This window comes from Mesoplodon mirus (assembly GCF_964341445.2).
Source record: "Mesoplodon mirus genome assembly, chromosome: 11".
Lineage (NCBI taxonomy): Eukaryota > Metazoa > Chordata > Mammalia > Artiodactyla > Ziphiidae > Mesoplodon > Mesoplodon mirus.
The window spans coordinates 39420395-39444671 of NC_138987.1; the positions used below are offsets into that span (position 1 = coordinate 39420395).

Here is a 24277-nt window from a genome sequence, read left to right on the forward strand (position 1 = left end):
GCCGGGGTGCCCCATTTCTCCTCACGTGGCCTCCACGGACACCAACTTAAAAGTCCCAGCTCCCTATCTGGCCTTCTCTTGACCCCACCCCTGCAGAGATTTGGGGGTGCCCCCAGTACAGCCTAGCAAGGATTGGAAGTCTAGGACCCAACTTGGCATTTACTGGTGAAGGTGGGGCTGCAGTCCCTCCTGTGGTGTTTCACTAGAGTTTTCTTTCCGTCTTGTTAAGCTAACCCCTTTCCAGTCCTCACTTGGGTTTTTTGGTTGTTGGTCTGCTTCTCCAGCACCCAGCTTGGCTTAAAAGAAGCAAAAAGAAAACCCAGGGAACTCAATGCCAGTCATTCACTGGGTCCCAAGGTCCCCGGCCAGTCTTTCTTCTCTCCACCTTCCAGTCTTATGTTTGTTTTATATAAAATATCCAGGGTTGTATTTAGTGGAAAGGATAGGGATAAGTACTTCCATCCCATCTTCCCATATAGGAATGTAAAATGGTGCAGCCACTGTGGAAATCAGAATGGTGATTCTTCAAAATATTAAAAATAGAACTGCCACATGATCCAGCATTCCACTTCTGGGTATATATCCGAAGAATTGAAAGCAGGGTCTTGAAGGTTTTGAAGAGATATTTGTACACCCATGTCCATAGTATTATTCACAACAGCTAAAACATGGAAGCAACCCAAGTGTCCAACAGATGAATGGATAAGCAAAATGTGGTATATACATACAGTGGAATATTACTCAACCTTAAAAAGGAAATTCTGACACGTGCTACAACATGGATGAACCTTAAGGACGTTATGCTAAGTGAAATTAGCCAGTCACAAGGCAACAAATACTGTATGACTCCACTTACATGAGTAGTCAAAATCATTAAGACAGAAAATAGAATAGTAGTTGGCAGGGGCAGGGGAGGATCTCAGGAGAGGAATGAGGAGCTGGTGCTTAAGGGAGAGTTTCAGCTCCTACAAGATGAAAAAGCTCTGGAGGTGGATGGTGGTGTTGGCTGTACAGCAACGTGAATGTATTTAATACACTTAAAAATAGTTAAGATGATAAATTTTGTGTGTATAATTTTTTTCTAATGCACAGTTGATCTAAGAAGTAAATTTCACCCATAAGTGTAACTTCAAGGCAAAGGCTCCCCTGTTCCCTATGAACAGACCTAACTCTATGTTGGAGCTGACCGTGCTTAATACACAGTGAGGCATTTTAGGCCCAGAAGGTACTGAGTTCCTCTGCCAGGTGCTTCCAAGACACTGATGCTCACATTCTCTCAGCTGTGGAGACTGCAGTTCAGCAAGTCCTGGGAACAACTGTCACAAGGTCACAGCTGGTGAGCCGTAAAGCAGAGGCAAATCCTCGTTTCCTTGTGCCAAATTCCATGAGGCCTCTTAGCATAATCTTTTAAGAAATGACAGCTCAAAAGTAGGAATAACAAATGTTTATTCAGAAATGGGTAACACATAGTCTCCTCCATCCCTTAATGCCTCTTCCTCTCCTTTTGAACAAAAGAGACACAGATGGGGAATGCAGGGGAGTGGGAGGCGAAGGACACAAGGATTGGCCTACCACCTTCTCGTTTCCCACGATGACATCCTGTAGAACAGGGGGGCAAACAGGCTCTGCCCTGCAATGTACCGTATGGCCAGCCAGAGGACAGGGCCCAGATGGCCAGGCGGCTGCAGGTGGGCTCACTGAAACCCTGTGATAAGCAGAGCAGCCTGGCATGGTACTGGAGGGGAGACAGGAGGATAAAGCCATGCAGTCGGGATACGTACCGTCCCTACCGAAAGCAGAGTCCACGCAGTGATCTGTCTCCAGTACCTGTGAAACCAGGTCCTAGTGTCTTATGGACATTCTCTGGGGCCAAGGAGGGGAAAGTGTAGGAGGCATGTCTTCCAACTGCTAAAGAGAACTAAGTTTGCACCCATTCAAAGGGGGAGAAGGGAACGAAAGCAGCCTTCTTTAAAGTACTGGAAAGTGGAGCACCATCAGGCAGATTCCTTGGACTTCCCAGGCCTGGGCAACCTCAGACCTGGAGGACTGAGCTCGGTTCAAACCCTGGGTCCCCCCTGCTTGACAGATTTAACTCTGTGGAAACATGAGTTTCCAGCTTTTTCTTCACTGGACTGGCCCCAAGTAGGTTATGAGAGATGCTTAGTGTCTCAGGTCCCCTTTATACTTTCTAGGCTTGTGCCTTTCATACCACCTGCTACTGACTTGTAGCCCTGCCAGAATCCCGCTCCTCAAAACACGCCAGCTCTGCTAGGCTGGCTTCCCTTTACAGTCCCAACAGACAGGCAGGAAACTGAGAATGAATGTCCCTGGAGCAATGCTGTGCTGGTATATTCTGGGGCTGCCCCAGGTTCTACAGTTTTGCCCCAAATGCCTGGAACCACACTGAGGGAACAACTCCCGGCTTGCCTGGAAAGGCTGCTTTGCTCTCTCAACTCCCTCCCCACCACCCACTGCTCCCCTTCCCCGACTGCCAAGGCGGGAAAATACCATCCAGTCAGGGATGGATGGGTCCCTCACAATAGTGAAGCAGTGCCCCCTGGTGGCTGCTGGATATATGCCGCCTCTCAGCATCCCTAACTATTGTCCTGTTCGTGTACCTGAGGCCAGAAGAAAAAAGTCAACAACTCCTATTCAAATAACCCCCCAGACCCACAGAGTCACAGAACGGGAGGCAGACCCTTTGAAACACCCAACTAGCAGAGAGCTGGCATTTGCACCAAAACCAGGGTGTGACAATGCTGTACTGGGTGAGAAATGGGAGGCTAACGATGCAAGCCCCTCCCAGCAGTGACACCCAGAAGGCCAAGAGAGCTGGGGTGGGGCACTCAGCACAACTCAAGGGAAGAGGGGAGTGTGAACTCAAGAATTTACTCTAGGTTGACCGAGACAGTGCGGGTCCCCCAAACCAAGAGCCAGCGGTGCACTCTTCCTAGTGGAGCAAGTCTCACCCTGCCCTTGCCACAGGGTCCTCTCCAGACCACACTGGTCTGGAGCCAACGGCGGTGAGAGGACAAGGGGCCTGTGACCTGATCCCCACCTAGGCCACCTCCACTGACCAGGAGAGTGAGCGGCAGAGGTCTTGAGCTGACCTGGTTCCTATTAGGATGGCAGGGGCTTCAATTCCCCACTTTGAAAAGCTTAAAAAAGAGAAACGGGAGTCAAACCCTCACCCCTGAAGAAAGAGCAGTGTCCTTCAAACAGCCCCTGCCCTGCATTCCATTGGGCCTCAGGAAGGCCACCCAGAGAATTCACGGCACCATTTCCAGATTAAAAAAAAAACAATTTAGGGCTGAGTTTAGGGGGAGACACTCTGAGCAACACAAGCTTACCTTGGTGACGAGGTGGAGAGAGAAGAAACGTACTACAGGAAATGTTAACATAGAGAAGAGCACAGGGTAGAACACAACACAGAAAGGCGGGTACCATCCAGTGAGGAAGCTCTCTACCCCCGGCGACCCTTCCCATGCTCAGGGGCCTCCAGTCCAATGGCCCATAGGTCACAATCTTTGTTTTGGGAACAGAGCCACCCTCCTCTGCCCCCACTTCTGGCTGTCTCGCTCCCCCGCTCAAAGTTTGATTTTGAATTCTGTGGGCTGTGTGGTCACAGAGGCCCCTGAGGACTTGAAAAGTGCCTTCAGGATGGTGTCAGGGTCCACTTCGGCAGGAGGGTTGGATGAGGCGGCAGAATTCACCCTGCGAGGCAGCTCACTCTCCTTTTTCACTGAGGGGCTGTCGCTCAGCCGTCTGTAGAGAGCAAAGTCAAAGTCCTTGTGGGTTTCCCTTAGGTAGAGAGCGGTCCCACCGTTAGCTGAGGACCTCTCAAAAGCTGGGCACCAAACATAATGCTTTCCGTACCCTTTTACTCCATTTCTTATAGCAAACCTATCATTTTTTAAATTTGCTGATGAGAAAAGTGAGATGCAGTCTGCTATGATCTGGGGTTTTAAGTTTAGGAAACACTGCATGTCCCTCAGGGATGGTCAAACACACATCGGCATATTACACATTCTGAGAAGTCTTGTAGATTTAACTGGGTTTAGCCCAGTGGTTCCCAAACTCACTAGGTCATAAAACGCCCATTTTTCAGAATACAACTTAATCCTGGAACACAGTTTAAGAAACTTATGTAAGTCACACAACGCAATATCCAGGGTTCAAAGTGCCGTCGTTCGGTATTTCAGAGTCTATTTCAGGCCTGCCCCACACTACCCCTCCCACCTCAGCAAGGCTAACATTCTCCCTGGGTCTGTGTATCCTTGTCTACAATAGGACTTCCTTCTGAATGTCAGTCTAGACATTTTCTGCATCTCAGGCTTCAAAAAGTTCTCAGTCCTGGAGCAGGCAATGTATGCCTGGATATGTAACAAAACAAGGGGTAGCATCCAGCACTGTCCCCCAGAGTCAATCATGAGGAGGCAGGGTTTTCCGCTCACCTGGACAATGCACACACAGTTGTGCAAAGAGGGACACAACTGGCCTGCTCGTCACTTTCTTCTCAGGTGTTTCTAAATTATAAGGCTGGGAACGAGGTCTTAATGTTAGCCCCTGTGGGGTCAATCCCCTGCAGAAATGATGTGACAAGCCACTTTGTACAAATTTAAGCTTCCTAATTGGCTGCCTGCTATCAGAGCAGAGGAAATGGAACGGAGCTGTGATACAGGCACTTTACCCCTCAGAACAGAGAGATGATCATGCAGAGTAAGCAAGTGGAAAAGCTCCACTTGGTCCCCAGCACCCCACCTTTGGAACTTACAGCAGGATGGGCTGGTCTGAGGTGATAACATTCCCATTCATGTGGAGGTTGCATTTCATTGGCTGCCCTGAAAAACCAAAAAAGAAAAGGCTCTGCCACGGGACTGCAGCTCCTCACACAAAGGACAGGGACTGCCATGTTCATTACCAGGAGTCAAAGCACACACCACTGGCAGCTCTGGCTGCACAGCTAGGGATGGGGCTGTCAGGTTTCGGCAAAGCCCAGAGACTAAGGAAACCCCAGGGTTATGAGGTCCATGAAACCTTGCCAATGATGGCACCAAGAAGCCAAGTGGCAACAGAGCTAGCTCCATGCAGGAGGAGATCAGAATCAAAGTAAGGGAAAAAGTGGACTCAGCATGAAGCCAGCCAAACTTGTTTGTGAAGCAAGTAGTAAGGGAAAATGCTTACGGTATAAAATTAAGTGAAAAAAAGGTTCAAAGTGTAGGTTCAGATTTCTACTTTGTCCATGAAGGATTAACCTTACAAGTACTGGATTCCCACTTTATATAGCATGTGATAAGTGTAAAATAAGGGACAAAAAAAGGGGAGGAGGGAATACAGCCCTATAGGGGTGACATTTCTAAATCTCACTGCAACCGCGTTAATACTGATCCGAAATAGATTCTGATAACCCACAATGTATACCGTAAACCCTTGAGCAACCATTAAGAAAGTGACTCAAAAAATATAGTGGAAAAAAATCACTAAAAGAACTAAAATGCTGCACTAGATTTTCATATAATGCAAAAGAAAGCCACATAAAATGTGAATGGATTAAATAATCCAATAAAAAAGCAGAGGCTGAGATAACCAACAAGGATCTACTGTATAGCACTATACTCAATATTTTGTAATGACCTATATGGGAAAACAATCTGAAAAAGAATGTGTGTGTGTGTGTATGTATCTATCTCTGGATCACTGTGCTGTACATCTGAAACTAACATTGTAAATGAACTATACTTCAATTAAAAACATAACATCTCTGCTTGCTCTTAGTACACAGGTGGCCCTGGAGGGTCTAATGCACCAGGAGGTCCACCCACCCATCTCAGATGAAGGCCTGCTGTGAGCAGTGAGGAGCAGCAAGGTGACGTGGCTGCTTTCTCCCTGACTTACCATCCAGACACCGGTTGTTATACTTCTTATATGCAGTGATGGCATCGTCCTTCTTCACAAAGACCACCTCTGCTACCCCAGGATGGACCAGCCGAGCTCGCTTCAGGGCTCCACAAACACAAAAAAGCTCCTGTGAAGAACAAGAGGGGTTAGTTAGGGTTGGGGGAGAATTTTGGGCAGTCACCCTCCCAGCCTGCCATTCACACACTCCAGACAGGGCTCTGGGTTGACTGGTGGCCACGCTCTGACTGAACACGCCCAGCAGCTAAGATCTCAGGGAGGCTCCATTTGAGGTGGTCCTGGGACATCCACAGGCCTCAACCTGGGGCCAGATGAGGGGAAAAGCTGTTCTGGCAGTGAGAACTGAGCCTGCGCTTACAAGCCTTGGAGTACCTGTGACTCCAAGTCACCCCCAAAGTCCTCCTGCCTCGGTGCCCACTTCCTTAACAAGGATAATAGTTATGGAATACAGAATTTCTGTCAAGAGTGTCTGTAATGAGAATGGACAGACATATAGGCTCATCAAAGACAGTGGCTAATATATCACCTGGGAATCAGTTAGAAACACAAATTCTGGAGTTCTATGCAGGGCGACCAATCATCCTGGTTTGGCTAGATTGAGGGGTTTCAACTGAGATCATTTTCAAGGCAGTGCTTTGTACACCTATGTCATCATCATCATTTATTCCAACTCCAATCCCTCCTCATTTCACAGACTGAGGCCAGAGAGGGAACCCAATATGGATACAGACTGCAAAGGCCGACTAGCACCCAAGCCATTTCTTCACCTGCAACTGCCTTCACAAGGTGGTTATGGGGACAAAAAGAAGATTTACGAAAAGGTCGCTGAATTGATTTGTTTCTAATGATAAAAGGGAAAATGCTACATATCAAAACCAAGATATGGAACTGAATACTAAGTGTGATTCTAACTCTATTAGTTTTTCTTTTAACATTACCTATTTGGGTAGAAAAGAGGTGAGGATGACTATTATTGGCAGCTCACTATGATTATTGGCAGTTTACTATGAGTAGTAATCATTACAGGTAATTCGTTTTTCATTCCTCTGTAATTTCAAAGATCCTGCATACAAAATGCCTGCCACACAGTAAGTATATAAATAATAATAGCTATAATTAACTCAATAAATAAAAGCTATTATCACTTTTATAATCAGGAAAAAATTGCTTTCTAATTTGTCAAGTCTTAATACAAAGTAGGCAACGATTTCCATTCTCATGTGCACTGTTCACAAAGTGATCACCCAGCACTCATGTTTCACAATTAAAACCATTAACAAACGTGGCAGCCAGTGTGGGCTGTTATAGAACCTGGGACTCAGCTGAAGGGAGAGGGTGGAGTCCAGCTGCATTCATTCTGTGATCTAACAGTTGAGTAAAAAGGGCACCTGGATTCTTTAACAGTCTTATTGGTGCCTGAATGAAAATGAGGTTGAAAAGTCCTGGCTAACTCTGGGCCACCCTTCACTAGGTACCTGAATTGGGTTTTGCCCATGACTGCCAAGGGTGGGACAGGATGGACCAGAAGGGCAATCCAGAGGGGCCAACCACCAGGTAACACCACTCCATCTCATTCCTTTTACTTTGGAGCTATCATGAAAACCCCTGAAGGAGGAAGAAATTCCAAAGACTCAGGAAAATATGAACCACTGGATCTTGCACAGTGGGACTAAATGATCCCATTCTAGCACAATTCTGTGGCCCTGAGATTTAGGTTGGGCACCTGGCTCTGTTTTCTTCGTCTTAGTTTTTTTTTGGGGGGGGGCCACACTGCATGGCTTACAGGATCTTAGTTCCCCGACCAGGGATTGAACCCAGGCCCCAGCAGTGAAAGTGCCAAGTCCTAACCACTGAACCGCCAGGGAATTCCCCTGGCTCTGGTTTAGAAGCTGTGAGGAAAAGGGTTCACATACCTGGCCTGACTGCCCTCCTTTGGAAGGTCTGCTTCCAAGGCTGGCCCTTGGCTGCCATCTGGGAACTTGGATTCTGGGAGGGCTCCCGTCACCCTAACCGATAGGAGTGGCGCACAGAGCCTAGACTGTTTGTGCTGACAACGTGGTTTATGCTAAACACTTGCTTTCCTTCTGAGTCTGGAACTTTGGTGTTAGGCAGAGGATGCCTACATGACTCGTCCCTGATAAAATCCCTGGGCACTGAGTCTCTAATGAGCTTCCCTGGTTTCACACATGTCATTACAACCAACTGCTGGGGGAATAAAGTGTATCCTGTGTGACTCCAATGGGAGAGGACTCCAGAAGTTTGAGTCTGCTTTCCTCCAGCCTTTGCCCCACGAACATTTTCCCTCTGTTGATTCTGCTTTGTATCCTGTAATGAATCTTAAGCCCTGATACAACTCTGTGCTAAGTCCTGTGAGTCCTCTTAGAGGATCAGCTAACCGGGGGGTGCTCTTGGGGACCCCTGAAACAGAAGTGGCTTGAGATCTGAAATTCTGGCGGGCCACAGTACTTACAACAATGTCCTCCTCGGTGACTCGAGGGTGCAGATTATTCACGGTCATCTTGGTGCCTTCCAAAGGGCTGAGGACAGGCTGCCACAGACAAAAGAACGTTACCGGAAGTCAGTGAACAGCAGAGCTCACTTCAGGCAAACGACCAGGAAGGCCCAGAGGAAACCCCCATGGAGAGCCTGTCACAACTGGGCCCCTCTAATCATGCCCCCATCACCCTATGCTAGGGAATGGAACCTCTCATCATTTCCCAAATACGCCAGGCCCTTTCAGGCCCGAGCCTCTGCCTGGAATGCCATTCATGTTTCAAGACCCGTCCGGCTCAGAGGGCACTTTCTCTTTAAAGCCTTCCCGTATCTGTCCAGTTGAATTAGATGCTCTTTCCTCAGTGCTCCTGGCAGCCCTCTGTTGTATCACCAGGCACAGTGCTGTCTGCAGCTCTGTTTTCCCTATTTGCCTTTGAGCTCTCTGAGGGCAGGGGCCCAATGAGGACCCAACAGGATGCACGCAGCACACCGCCCCCACCCAGCACAGTCTAACCCTCAACTAGTGCGGTCACTTCCTCTCCTTCACCTTCACCTCACCTCAGCAGGCGGCAGCTCTTTGGGGGGATCCTCCTTGTTCACTAACGTCCGGGACATGCTGGTCAAGGCTTTTGTTCGAACAGAGGAGGGGAGAGCAGGAGCTGTGTATGCATCATTCTGAACCACTTTGGTGAGAGGAAGGGCCTTGGACATGGAAAGCTTGGAACTGCTCACCCCAGCCTAAACAAAGAGGAGGAGAGGAATCTGAAAAGCTAGGGACCCAGACACCTCAGGGGGCTGACAACCCCCAGTATCTCAAGGCCTCCCACCTCCCAGTTCCATTATCGATCTAAAGCCAGAAAGGTGCCAGCTGCCAGGGAAGGGGCAGGAGGAGAGAAAAACGGCCTGCACGTGTGTTCACAGAAGCCACTTTCCAGTGTGGGAAGCCCTTTCCAAGAAGCTTCCACGCAGTCCTGAACAGGAGCCACAGGCTCACCCATACCATTTAGACTTTATAAAAACCCTGCAATTTTGGAGTTAGAGGCCAAAAGCTTGGGGTCAAGTTCACTCCTAGATACGCTTCTATCACGATGGGCTGGCTGGGAATAGGAACTCACTCTTAAGAAGGCCTGGACTCCCAGCTTTTTGGTCCCTGTTCTGCACAGAGGAACCATGGGTAGCCCCGCCCCCTCAGCTCCCAGACTGTCAGGGACGTGCTGGCAGAGTCAGCATGTGCAAACCAGCAGAAACAGCTCCCTCGCTCCCTCCCGTTACCCCTAACTGCACATGTGATCCCTTGGAAATATAAACCAGTGAACTCCCTGGTTTTAATGTGTCTGAGGAAAAAAAATGCATGAGGCAGAAGTGGCAGGTGGTCTTGTCAATTTAGGAAAAAGGAGGAATGCAGCAGCCAGACAGGCAGATGATGGGACAGGGTCAATTCACCAGCTTCTCCCAATCCAGGTGAATCTAGATTCATGCTGCATCCCACATTTCTCAAGCTGTTTTCTGAGTCTCAAGAGCCGGTGAGTGTAGTGGTTAAACACATCGCCTGGGAGCCAGACTGCTCGGGCTTAAGTCCTCGATCCACCACTTACAAGCTGAGCAGATTTCGTTCACCTCTCTGTGCCTGATTCCTCATCCGTGAAATAAGGGTAACAACAGTACCCATCTCACAGGGTGGGGAGGAAATGAAGTCTTAAATAAGTTAATATAAACACAGGGGTTTTTCCAATTAGGGTTAGCCACTAACTGAGTTAGGAAAGGCCCAGCCCCTTTGTAACAAACTGGCATCATTCAGCTTCACACATCACATTAAGAGCTTCAATGGTAACCAGGAAATTAGTCCACATATTCAGTGCAGTGACCAAAACTGAGTCTCTGGGTCTCTGAAGACCAAACAAAGGCACTTAGCTTGGGCACCCACTTGCCTCCCTATGTGTAATTTGGCTGCATGCACTGAGCTGAGCATGATGTTCAGAGGTCCCTGATATTCCGAGAAACTACTCTCTTCCCTTCTCTGCATCAGCATCCTAGTTCATCAAGCTTTCCCCGCATGCACGCTGCACCTGGTGGAGCCTTCAGGCAAGGCTCAGTTTATTCTTGCTAACACACTAACCAAGGGAATCCAGACTCAAGAATGGAGGCAGAGCTGCTGACCATGGAAGGAAGGGGACCAGGCAGAATGTCCTGCCACAAAGGAAATAAAATGTGATTCTGTCCTGTGGGATCACTCATATTTCCCCTGCAGTGACTCAGACACAGCAATTGGGAGCTGCAGCTCTGCACTTCACTATCTGTGGGATCTTGAACAAGTCAGTGGACACGCTGCTGGTCTCAGCATTTATAAAAGCCAGGGGTTGAACTAGTTCTGGTTCTGATAATCTCATGACCCAAATGAAGAAATATTTCTGAATTGAAAGGCCCTACTCTCCACCACCTCTCCTGTGAACCTGATCAGACACACCCAGAGTGTAGGAAGAAAGTAAGATGTCATACCACGTGGTGGAGAAAGCTGCCTGAGGCTGCAAATTTCATCTGTTTACTAGGAATGGGAGCTATAACATCATCATCTTCATCCAGGTCATATAAATTCTGAAAATAAAGAAATATAAGCTAACGTGGTATGCAGGCTCTCAACAGACATCTGGAGTAAGGACAACAGGGAGCTGAGGGCTGGAGTAAGTGAGGTGGGGGGAGAAGTGGGTGCAGGGGGGGTGCCTGGGGAAACTGGTCTGGGAGACTGGGGCTCAAGTCCTGGCAGGCTGCCTCCCTGCCCCCAAGGGCCCAATGAAAGTGCTGCAATTCCAGTTACATCAGAAGTACCTTTCTACAAGTGGGTACCTTGTAGATACCTATCAAAGGCCCCTAAAATGTCTGTTTATATCCTTTGGCTTACAAAGTCTGTGCCAGGCAATCTGGCCTATAGAAATAAACCCAAACTCGAGAAAGAGCTTTTTTCCTCCAAGATGTTCATAGAAGGATTTCTAACAGTGAAAATTACAGGAAAATGGTTGAAATAAACTCGAATGTCAATTCAATGGATTAAGCAGTTATTAAAATGTTTACAGTAAATGTGAAACAGAAAAACGCTTGAGTTATAAAGTGAAAACAAACAACATGAAACTGGATAATAACATAATCACAACTATTACTATGCATTAAATAAATAATAATCACACACACACACACACACAACACAGGAAGGAACCAGGGCAGAATTTCAACAGGGGCTGGCTATAGAGAGCCAGAGCGTGAGGACTTTTCCCCCTCCTTAACCTTTCTCTGTTTTGCAAATTTTCTGTATAAGCACATATTACTTTTATTTAAAAAAAAAAAAAAAAAACCTTTCAATTTGCCTCTCTCTCCCTATGCATTGAAGAAATTTCTTTTTAAAACTCATACACTGCAAAAAGTGTCAAATGTAACCAATCCCTCCTCCAACTCTTCAAATTGGAACCTTGGGCCAGGCCTCAGTTAATCCACTTGGAAGGCCACATCAAAACACACAAGTGGGGCTTCCCTGGTGGCGCAGTTGTTGCGAGTCCGCCTGCCGATGCAGGGGACGCGGGTTCGTGCCCCTGTCCGGGAAGATCCCACATGCCGCAGAGCGGCTGGGCCCGTGAGCCATGGCCGCTGAGCCTGCGCGTCCGGAGCCTGTGCTCCGCAATGGGAGAGGCCCGCGTACCGCAAAACAACAACAACAACAACAACAACAACAAAAACAAAAAAACACACAAGTGTGGGGGACTTCCCTGGCGGTCCAGTGGGTAAGACTCCGTGCTCCCAATGCAGGGGGCCTGGGTTTGATCCCTGGTCAGAAAGCTAGATCCTGCATGCATGCCGCAACTAAGAAGCCCACATGCCGCAACTAAGACCCAGCACAGGCAAAATAAATAAATATTAAAAAATTTAAACAAACAAACAAAACCACACACGTGTGTATACACACACACACACAGTCCACCTGTTTGGCCTGGTGGTTATTGACGACGTTGATCTTCATTCCAGCAGGATGGGCATGAGTTGGTGCCATGGCCTTCTGCTGTGGAACCTAGAAATACCCAGTGGTCACAATTCATCCCACAGGGCCTGCATGTGTTCTCTATATGAGTAGAGGATCACTTAACTTAAAATATGGTGGGCACTCAGTTTTGGTCTGTGGTAAAAGGCCCTACAAGACCGCCTTATGCCCAAAGCAGGAAAGCGACAGGAAGACTCATCATCCCAGAGATCACGTGACAACGCATTTGCAGGGCTCAATGAACCTGGCTTAATAAATGTTCACTGCTGCTGCTGTTCCTTTTACCAAAGTTGCTGAGAAGGTGAAATGATATTGTTTCCATTCCCTTTGGGACAGCGGCTGTGCAGGTGGCCAAGACCTTGCGCTAAGAGCCAGATCTGACTGGGCTTCGATCCTGGTCCGCCCTCCCACTGACCGGCTGTGTAACTGTGCACAATTACTCACATCTCTGAGACTTAGATTCTTCTTTTATAAAACTGGGGTAATAATCCATGGTTGCAGTGAGGAATAAATGTTAAGCGCCTGCCACATAGCACAAGCTCAGCCAATGTTTTGTCCTTTCCTCTCACTTCCCTCTATTACTATCTCACTTAGAAAATCACTTAATTTCTCTGGACTACCTCCACCCTTTTCTTTTACAGAAAAGTGAGATGATATCTTGCCTTCCTCATATGGTTACTATACAAACAGCTGGGGGAACTGTCATTTTGCCTAAACACTCCTGGTCCTTGGTCCCTGCCTGAAACTACAGCTGTTACTGGTTTCCAGGAATTTGTGACAGGAGCCACAACCTACCTGGATGGTTTTAGTGAGCTTCAGAGCAGGGGTCACTGTCCCAATGGGTGGGCTCAAGAAGGAAGCAGGGGAATTCCGCTTCAAGCTGATCTTCTCCCGGGCATCAGCCACCTGGTGGGGCTTCTGGGGCACCGTGCTCTGCTGCTTGCGGGAATTCAGCATCTCTCTGGCATCTTGCACTTTCCCTTTGATCCGGAACCGGGCATCTTTCTGCAAAAGCTTTTCCCGGGCATCCTTGACTCCCAGCTTGAGCCGGGCATCTGAGAGGCCAATCTTCTGCCGAGCATCAAATCTCTGCTGGAAGGTGGCTGTGCGTGCTGGCTGACCGAGAAGGCTCTGTTGGATCCCAACACGAGATCGGACACCTCCAACTCCTGGTCTGGCATTGAGCCTGCAAATAAAAACTGCAACATTAAGAGGATCTGGATATCAACAGCAGGCTGTGGAAGTAGAGCCATGGTAATACCGGAAACAAAGGAAGTCCTGGAGAAACCAGAAAGCTGCTCCCTGTCAGAGGAAACAATTAATAGAGACTTCTTTCGTAGTTTTATGACTTTTAACTCTGCATTGTAAGCAAAGTTAGGAAGGAGGGCCTGCTGGTTTCTATCACTAGGTAAGACTGTTTTTGCTCCCCACACCAGGTGTTTTTAGACACTATGATAGACACCTCCAAACAATACCACATAAAATATCTCCCAGATATCAAAACCCCACACACCTGAAGAGCAACTTCAGTTTCCAAAGTGCTTCCACATCCTTGCTCTCAATCAGCACTCTCAGCGCCCTGTGAAGCGGGCAGTATTACGCCCATTTTACAGTAGAAGAAACAGGCTTAGAGAGCTTAAGTGATTAACAAAGGGTGCCCAGCTGGCCTCTGGCAGCCTCCTGCCTCCAGGGCAGACAGATACCCCCACTGGGCTGGGACCAAGAAAGCCAACACATGGGTCTGGCTTGGAGCCAGAGGACTAACAGACTAAGATATAAAGACTTGGTAGAAAGAAAAATAATCACTCTGAACTGTTTCTATTCACAACACTCTGACTCCAAATGTGTAGGTTTTTTTCCTCGCGCCAACTAATTCTCTAAGTCTCTAGACACCAACTGGGTGTCTGACAGCTCAATTCTGACACTAACTACCTAGAGTTGGCACAGACTCCACAGGTTAAAGGCTCAGTCTCACAAGACTGCCCTCAAGTCAGAGGTCAATTCCAAGTCCCCGGCTTCCTGTTCATCTGATTGATGAGCTATAAATAGAGGGTTCACACGACCCCCCCTCAAGTTACATAATTTGCTAGAATAGCTCATAGGACTGAGGAAAACAGTTTACTTATTATTACCAGTTTATTACAAAGGATACAATTCAAGAACAGCCGAACAGAAGAGATGTGTAAGGCAAAGTACAGGGAAAGGGTATGGCAACACCACCCTCCTGGCACATGGATGTGTTCACCAACCCAAAGTTTCTCCAAACTCAATTGTACAGGGGTTTCTATGGAGGTTCCATTACCGTAATTGATCAAATCACTGGCTACTGATGATAAGCTCAATCTCTAGCCCCTCTTTTCTCCCTGGAGGTCCAGGGTGGGGAGTGGGGTGGAGCTGCAAGCTCCAACAGGCTAATCATGCCTAGATCTTTCTGGTGACCAGCCCCTGTCCTGAAGCTCTCTAGGGGCCCACCAAGAGCTGCCTCATTATAACAAAAGATGCTCCTATCACCCTTATCACTCAGGAAATTCCAAGGGTTTTAGAAACTGTGTGCCAGGACAAAGACCAAATATATACTTATCACAGTCTGCAACAATAAAAATGTCAATCCAGAAACTGTTAAAACTGGAAAGGAATGAAACTCCATAAAACAAGTCCCATTCTCTTCTGGGGCTCCTTCGCTGGCTCTTCTAATGGCTTGCAAGGAAACAGAAGACGCTTCTAGTCCAATCCTGGAAGTCCTCTCTGGGATCTGTGGGCTTCTGCCCACCCCACCATAAGGCTTCCAGCCACACAAAGTCCTGTGGCAGGCGCCCTGCCTGGGGACACCAACTCCTACGCCTCCTCTTTGGGAAACCCGCTCTGATTCTCCCAGGACAGCCCTCCTTTGTGTCTATTATCCTTTGTGCTCTTCCTTTCTCTCCCTACCCTGGACTGGGAGGGAAGTGGCGGATGGGGCTCATTCCTGATTCACTGCCCCGTGCTTTGTAAGTGTTGCTGAGCCCTGGCTCAGTATCAGAAACATCTAAGGAGCTTCTTAAAAATATAGATAGCTCTAAAAAAAAGAAAAGAAAACTAACAAACAAAAAAATACAGCTCTCTCAACCCCACCCCAGAGCTACTGAGTCCAAAATCTGGGTGAAGGCCTGGGCATATGCATTTATCACTCGACAGGTGATCCTGGAGAACAGCAGTGTTGAAAATCTCTGACCTGGAGTTAGAAGGTAAAACTACTGAATAAACAAGTTCCTATACCATGTCCCACATCACTGCGCAGGCCTCCCAGGAGGCATCCTTCATAGTGGGCAAGCCACTGGGTTCTCCTACTGCCTCCTTCTTCCTCAGCCAGCTGGAGTGAGACTGTCCACCAGCTCCTCTGCTAACAGCAGGAGTGCAACCAAAGGTGAGTCCTCCTGGCACCAGTAAAAGAAAACCTGGACCTTCATCTTGTTATTCCAAGCATAGTGGAAAAACACCTGCTGCCACTACTATGCCAGAGCCAGACCTAAGGCAGTGATGCATAATGTCATTTTTCTTTGAAAAATGGCAAATTAGGATTTAAGTACTTTCCGGTGGGTTTATACAAAAAACAGTTGGAAGGGACTTCCCTGGTGGTCCAGTGGTTAAGACTCCGCACTTCCAATGCAGGGGGTCCGGGTTTGATCCCTGGTCAGGGAACTAGATCTCACATGCCACAACTAAAAAAAAGATCCCACAGGCCACAACTAAAGAAGGATCTCACACGCATCAACGAAGATCCCGCACACCACAACTAGGACCTGGAGCAACCAAATAAATAAATAAGTAAATAAATAAATAAATATTTAAAAACAACAACAAAAAAAACAGGTGGAAGAGAGAGTGGAAGGAGTCATTTACAGAATCAATCAGATTAGGTTTAAGGTGGGACTGCTTGTCCATCCCTGATCTATTTTCTCATGCAGAGACTCTGGGAGACTGAGGGGACTTCCCTGGTGGCACAGTGGTTAAGAATCTGCCTGCCAATGCAAGGGACACTGATTCGATCCCTAGTCCGGGAAGATCCCACATGCCATGGAGCAACTAAGCCCGTGCGCCACAACTACTGAGCCTGCACTCTAGAGCCCACGAGCCACAACTACTGAAGCCCGCGTGCCACAACTACTGAAGCTGCGAGCGTAGAACCTGTGCTCCGCAACAAGAGAAGCCACCGCAATGAGAAGCACGCACATTGCAATGAAGAGTAGCCCCAGCTCGCCGCAACTAGAGAAAGCCCGCATGCAGTAACGAAGAACCAATGCAGCCAAAAATAAATAAATTTATATATGTTAAAAAAACCCAAAAACCGAAATTGAGTTATTTGTAGTGAGGTGGATGGACCTAGAGTCTGTCATACAGAGTGAAGTAAGTCAGAAAGAGAAAAACAAATACCGTATGCTAACACATATATATGGAATCTAAAAAAAAAAATGGTACTGATGAACCTAGGGGCAGGACAGGAATAAAGACGCAGATGTAGAGAATGGACTTGAGGACACCAGGAGGGGGAAAGGTAAGCTGGGACAAAGTGAGAGAGTGGCATGGACATATATACACTACCAAATGTAAAATAGATAGTTAGTGGGAGGCAGCCGAAAAGCACAGGGAGATCAGCTCGGTGCTTTGTGACCACCTAGAAGGGTGGGATAGGGAGAGTGGGAGGGAGGGAGACACAAGAGAGAGGGGATATGGGGATAAATGTATATGTATAGTTTTGTTGCACAGCAGAAACAGAACATTGTAAAGCAATAACACTCCAATAAAGATGTTAAAAACAAAACAAAGTCTGTGGGGCCGTGGGAGGGCTTAGAGGTAGCCCAGGGTTTCTGGAAAGAGTAGTGTCAAAAGGCAGACCAAATGTGGATAGCGCCCCCTACAGCCCACAGCTTGTAGCTTCTCAGCTCTTGCAGAGGGGGAGCGGGGAGCTAAGGAGGCGTTTAAGTTTTCCCCATTTCCCCACCCTCAAGAGCATTCCTTCACTTCTCCCATATAACTTCCACAGCTGAAGGCTCTCTCCTTGGAGCCCTCAAAGCACTGAACAAAGCTTCTATTAAAGCACTTACCACGCAGCATCACAATGATTTGTTTACAAGCCTGCATCATCCACAGGATTAAGAGCTTCCCAGGGGGTACATCCTACAGCTCCTCCCCTGTGTCAACACTGCCCCAGGGGAATGACAAAGGCTCAAACAGCTATGTCAGGGACCCTACAGGGCTACGAACTTACATTCTCCTTTTAGGCTCACAATCTCTGAGATTACCTGCCATCACTTCCATTTTACAGAGGAGAAACCAAATCAAAGAGCTAGTGGCATGGCTGGGACTGGACCCCAGACTCCAGACTCCTTCCATTATAACAGATTCCAAGCTTCTCTCTTTCCTACTCCAAGCCCCAGGGGAGGTAAGACGGGAGAAGGGGTGGCTGCCCTGGAAGGGCTTCTCCTAGAGAAGACTGCCCCTGCAAGGCCAGTCCTCCACCCAGCCCTCACCAACTGGTCCAGTGCCCTGCTAGGATCCTGGCCACCAATCGCTCTCCCAGCTGAGAGAGGGGCACCCACACAGCCATGGCACAGGGCCACTCTGGCCCTTACTCCAAAAGTGGGACCCACAAGGACCTTGCCGAGCTGCAGGAGCTTCAGGAAAGGCCTCCTGGAAGAGAAAGCAGCTGGTCTCCGACTGAGTGGACATTACAAAGGGAACCAGGCTGCATACACACTGACAGTGGAATACTTCATTGATGACCAGGTCCACCACACAGTGGAGGTCAGACACATCCTAACCCAAACTTATGCCTGGCCTCCTGAATGAAGATTTCCTATCTTCATCTGTCTTCTCCAAATCCCACCTCCTCCCATCACCGGGGTACCCCTACCAAAGGTTCCTGATATTTTTAACTACAGGAGGTGGGATGATCTCATCGTGTGATACACCATGATCTTACAATACCATAAAATTGGGCAAATCTAGACCCAATGGCATAATTATGCTTTCAAAAAGTCAAGTTACCCAATTTCACCAGTCATTCAAGCAATTAAACATTATTGCCAAGAAAAAAAAAAGAAAAAAAGAAAAAGCTACTGAAAGCAACTATTTTGAACAATTAAAGGAACAATGAGTTTCTTTTTTAAATGGATATAGGATTATCAGCTTATCTTTTTTAAAAAAAATTTGTTTTTGACTGCGTTGGGTCCTTGTTGCTGCGTGCGGGCTTTCTCTAGTTGCAGAGCGTGGGCTTCAGTAGTTGTGGCACGTGGGCTCAGTAGTTGTGGCTCACGGGCTCTAGAGTGCAGGCTCAGTAGTTGTGGTGCACGGGCTTAGTTGCTCCACGGCATGTGGGATCTTCCCGGACCAGGGCTCGAACCCGTGTTCCCTGCATTGGCAGGCGGATTCTTAACCACTGCGCCACCAGGGAAGTCCCAACAATGAGATTCTTGAAAACAAAATTCATATCCTTGAACAGAGAATGAAGAAAGGGGCAGATTCAAAAGTTTTCTGGTTCATTCCAATTGGGTCTGAACAGTAAACCTTTGCAGAAGGAGGGGCGGGGGAGATTAGGCTTCTGCAACCTTAATTTATTCATATTCCTCAACAATTTCCCTTCTCTGATAATTTGTAATGGCTGTTTGAAGTGTTGCATTGAGAATTCACTGAAGTCTATGGTTGATAAGCAATGTCTGCCATGGCCACACAAGGGGCAATTGGCTACTAGGGTTTATGAAAGATTTTACAAAGAAGGCACTCTCAACTAACAGTTTTGAGCACTTACTACAGATCCATAAATTTTGACCCACCTCCTTTAACCCTCACAACTCTGAGAATTAGGTTATTACCCACCTTTTACAGATGAGGAAACTGAGATTCAAGGAGAGTAACTATCCCAAATAACAGAGCTATAACGGTGAAAGCTGGATTTGAACTTCACTATACCTAGTTAAAATACCAATAAATCAAGCATGGGTCAAAAATAAAGAACAGGACTCGAGGAGTTAAGGAAGGGTGAATACTGTCCCCAAGCTATGGAAAAAATTAGGACTCCAGTCACATCCAGGGATATAGCGTACCCTCTAGCGACGAGAGGGTGAGCACACACACTGAGGCTGGCGGACAGTGTACTCACCAGAGACCCACACACCATACTGCTTGTCTAGCAAGGAAGACCACCAAGATGTCCCGTGCTGGTATTTTTATCTATTTGAACAGCACAAAAGGTATATTTTGGGGAGGGAGGTGATACAGCTGTGGACGTAAGAGCACGAGAAAGCTACTTTCCCTCAATTCCATGTATTCAGCTCCCTGGTTACACCAGTTCTTTCAACTCCTTTCATAAGCAGCTTTAGGGGGTTTCAGTGTTCAGGCTTTTTATAATCATTGCTCCTCTCCCTGCATGAAAAGACAGCCATTCATCCCAGCAGGCAGCAGTACTGCTTATATGGCAGGCATTAGTCATCAGGAATGTTTCAAATAAACACTCCTGCTAGAAGCAGGTCTCTAAAACATAGAACCAGTTATGTTACCCTCCTGCTCCAAGAACTGCTAGGAGTTCCCTAACAAAGCCCAACCCCTCAGTGGAACCATTAGTCTGGCCCCCACTGCCTGCAGCCTCACCTCCCACGGCAGACTACCTGATGTTCCCGAAACACATTCTGCACTTCTGGCCTCAGTAAATGTTCGGGAGGGGGAGAGAGGGAGGTTGTGAGCAAATCTCTTAACTGCCTGGCCCCATCACACCTGAAACAGTGCAACTGTACACTGCTTCCAGATGCTCCCCAGGCACGCCACCAAGTCCTAGGAAGAGTGGTGTGGGCGAGAGGTGCCCTCTGGAGCCTGCGCCCCTCCCCCAGTCCCCTGCTGGAGCCTGGCATACACATGACCAGGGAGGGTCTGTCTGAGGCTAGGAATGCCTCACTCTCTTGGACCTACCTGTGGAGAGCAGAGTGGCAGCTGGCTCTGGACAGATGTCCAGTCCAAAGGATTTGGGCCCACAAGGGGGACCCTGGACTATTCTAAAGTGGATTTTAATCCATGGGGGTCTCTGGGTTAGAACGTGTGTTGAGGTCATCTTAGGGAGAAAACACAGTTTAGTTCTAACAATTACTGAGGGTCAATTCTGAACTATGTGCTTTAGAGACACAAGGAAAAACAAGACACGATCCCCTTACCCTCCAAGAGAGTCTTGTGCAGATGTTTCATTTTAAATTTTAATTCTTCCCTTCCAAGCTAATGTAACAACTCATTTCCCTCTTCTTTGTTTTAGATCTAATTTCCCTTATCTTATTTCAATAAGAAAACCAGCAGTGAGTACCAGGACCAGAGCCCTGGCCTGAACTCAAAAGTTCCCTAACCTCCTCTCCCCACGGCTCCAAGGACTCTCACATACGCATCTGGCCCAGAGCTGCTCACCTCCAGCACACTCAAGGCCCAACTTCCCCACTAAGGCTGCCGTGTCACCTTCATCTAACTACATGGAGGGAGTGACAGATAGCTATCCTGTGAGGGGTGAACTGAGCAAACCAAAGACGGGGTGACTTGACTAACCAAATCAGTGATACTCTCACATCTAAAGGAAGAAATGGACAAGAGGGGCAGGCCCATGCTGCAGCTGGTGCCCAGTGCTGCCCTGGAAAGACTCATCTATGGGTCTTGTACAACTGGAGCCACTAGAGATGTGCTGTGCGTGGGGAAGGAGAGCACCTCACCATGGCCTGGATCAAGTACCATAAAACCACTCCCCTCTTTCTCTAATTTCATATTAATCAAGGAACCTTTTGATGATTAACTGGGGGCCAGGTAATAACGATGATAATGACACCTTTCTTGACTTACACGATGCGATGAACACAAAACAGAATGGCTGCTCTGAAGAACAAGCACATTCCACGACCTGTGAAGAACAAGCGCATTCCATGACCTGTGAAAAGGGGTTATCCACACTTCCACGGGCTCAGTCCTTTGCTATTTCCACTAAGAAGAGGAAAGAAGTTTTCTGAGACGGTCATAGGTTCTTTCTTCCTAAATTATTAAGCACAAAGTTCTTCCTGGGACATCCATGCTACATTAAACCAAAGTTTCCAGTAAGGTGATTTCCTCTAGAAAGCATGTAAAATAGCCATTTGTTTACTGTAGGAAATGACATTTGTTCACTGAAATTTGTTCAGACCTTTCAGTTCTTGATGGGGACTCCCTCCCCACCCCATCTAGTTTTTCCCTTTGCTGGCTGTGCAAGCAAACTAAAAATGGAGTTTCCAGCAGGTTTAACCCAAACACAGCATGCAGTCCAGTTTCTTCTACATGGTCTCTTGGTCTGCACTTCCCCCAATCCAATCTTCACATAAAAGCAAAGCAATATTCTCACACTGAAGACTGGATGTTACTTCTGTACTTAAAAGCCTTCATTAACGATGATGATAACTAACATCTATTGGGCACTCAGTACCCATCAGATGCTTTTTGATGTACTTTAGATACACTGATTGACTTAGTCCTGACAACACCTAAGGAAGTGAATATTATCCATGTTTTATAGATAAGGAAAGAGAGGCATGAAGTGGATAAGTAACTTTCATAAGATCATATGGAAAGTGGGAGAAGCAGGGATTGAAACTTGGCAGTCTGACTCTAGGACCCCAATGCTTAGCTATTATGTCCCCTGGGGGAAGGGATTTGGGCTTCTACTCCTTTAAAGTCATTTGCTAAACCCTTACTATCTGGTACAAACTTTAAAATATACATTCTTACATTCTCATTTAATTCTCTCAACGACCTACCAGGAACCATTATTACAAATGAGGAAACTGCCCAGCTCAGAAGTCACCTGGCCAGGGAGGCACAGACCCAACAATGGGCCTTGCCAAGGAACGAGGTCTGCCTGGCTGCACAGTCTTTGCTCTTCCCAGGGGTCCACATATCCTCCCTTCCCTGCATGCCCACCCAATGCCCAACACAAGACTCTGCACACATAAACACCAAAGAAGTACAGACCGCCTGCAGTCAGGAACTGAGAGGAGTGACTGCAGGAAGCGCAGGTCCTGGGAAGCTGGCTCATTCAGCAACTGTCGAGCAAACCTGTGAAACCTGGACGGGCTTAGAAGTGGCCCGAGGACCCAGCACCAATTTCCACACCAGCTACTAGAGGGAAGACCTAGGAGAGAACTACTCACACGTAATGGTAGAGAAAATTAATGCTGGGTGCCTGTCATGAACCAGAAGCCAGATGAAGTGCTGGCTGGTGAATTCCGTGGTGGCGGGCGCAGTGGCAGTGGCTATGTGTGCAGAGGTGAGGCTGGGGGGATACCTTTCAGAGAGTAAAGGAATCCATTTTCTAGGCACAGGCACGCAGGCAGTGTTAATAAATTCACGTCTGCTGAGTGAATGACTATCTGAGAAAACTACATCTACCTTTACAGCCCGGATGTTTACAAGGACATCTGAACTAATTTAACGCGTGCTGGAAAACTACTGGCCGAAGTTCCCACTCTTTCATACAGGTGAACTGGAGCGCATAAAGGCTGGAAATGACTAACAACATTTGAGGGTCCACAGGAAGTCCGGAGCACCTAACTGCGAACCATCCCCGCGACTCCTCACCCAGATACAGAACGGTCTTCTCTGCGAACGATCGAGAAACGGCCGGCCTCCAGCCCCGTCCCACCTGTTTTTCTGCCCAAGCCTGAGGCCAACTCAGCCAGCTCATAAAGTGCACTCGGCACCGATCTCAGCTCTCCGTGGCTTCGGGCAAGTCACTCCGCCTCCAGCTCCTCATCTGGAAAACGGGGAAAACATTAAGAGCGGGCCAACAGGACTGCGAAAAGAGCAAAGACCTCCTGGGCAGCAAAGCGCTTAGAGAACCTGAAATGCCGCACAAAGGAAGTCGAGTGTTAGAGGAGAACCAGGCGCAAAACTTGGAAATTAAAGGTCTGGGTGTAGGTCTCGGCTTCGACACTAACAGACCGGCAGAGTCTGAGCAAGTCACTTGCCCGCGCAACTCCAGTCGTCCTAACTCTGAGGCCGCGCTGAGACCGTGGAGCAGCGCCCGGCTCCTCAGACGAGGGGTTGCGCCGGAGAGACCCTCCGGGCCGCGGACAGCGCGTCCCCTCAACAACCGCAGCTCCGCCCCCCGCGGGGCGCCCCTCGGGCCGCTCCCACAAGCCCCGCAGTCGGGCCGCCCCCACAAGCCCCGCAGTCCGGCCCCTCCGCCGTCAGCGGTCCCACCGGCCTCCCCCCGGCCCGCCGGAGCGACGGCGCCTGCAGCCAGTGGGCAGCCGGGCGGCCGGGCCCGCGGCGGCGGCGGCGGCCGGGCCAATGGGGAGCGCGACTGTGGCAGGGGGCGGGCGCAGACGGCCCTCCGCGTCGCGCCCAGACCGTTCCCTTCTCCGCCCCGAGCCCCGCTAAGACTCGGGCCGTGAACCCCGAAAGGAGAAAAGGCCGCTTACCGCCCCTTCGCCGCAGCCCCTCGCTTCCGGATGAGCTCGTCCAGGGAGATGTCCGCCATCTTGCACCGCCGCGCCAGCCGCGAGCAGCTTATCGTCCCTCAGCCCTCGAGCCCGCCCCTTCGGCCGCTACGGAGGAACTAGCGGCTTCCGGCGTTCGGCTGACGAAGTCTCGCGACAGATCAAACCGAGCAAGGACCGGAAGAGGCGGGGCTCTCCCCGTGAGCCTTTGCGACGTCCGCTGCTTATCTGCATACGGCGGGTCGTAGCCCTACCGTTCCCTCTTTCTCAAGACGAGCAAATAAAATGAAAAAGCAACAGAAAAGAATTAAATGAGTAAGACAATCTTCAAAGGAAAGAGGTTCTCGGTTCGACGGTCAATTTTGACACTCACCGTAGGACT

The 24277-nt window shown here is 48.5% G+C and overlaps 1 protein-coding gene across 1 annotated transcript; it reads right to left on the reverse strand.

Annotated features, from left to right (window-relative positions):
- Window positions 1-1429: 1429 nt before the first annotated feature.
- POLDIP3 (DNA polymerase delta interacting protein 3) lies at window positions 1430-24030 on the reverse strand. The gene is made up of 9 exons (XM_082634498.1): window positions 23878-24030; window positions 13226-13616; window positions 12374-12460; window positions 10906-11001; window positions 8968-9147; window positions 8387-8464; window positions 5896-6025; window positions 4775-4841; window positions 1430-3765 (listed from the first exon to the last, which is right to left on the reverse strand). Exons 1-9 carry the CDS (start codon window positions 23934-23936, stop codon window positions 3588-3590), a joined length of 1266 nt encoding a protein of 421 aa, XP_082490624.1. The 5' UTR covers window positions 23937-24030; the 3' UTR covers window positions 1430-3587.
- Window positions 24031-24277: the final 247 nt, after the last annotated feature.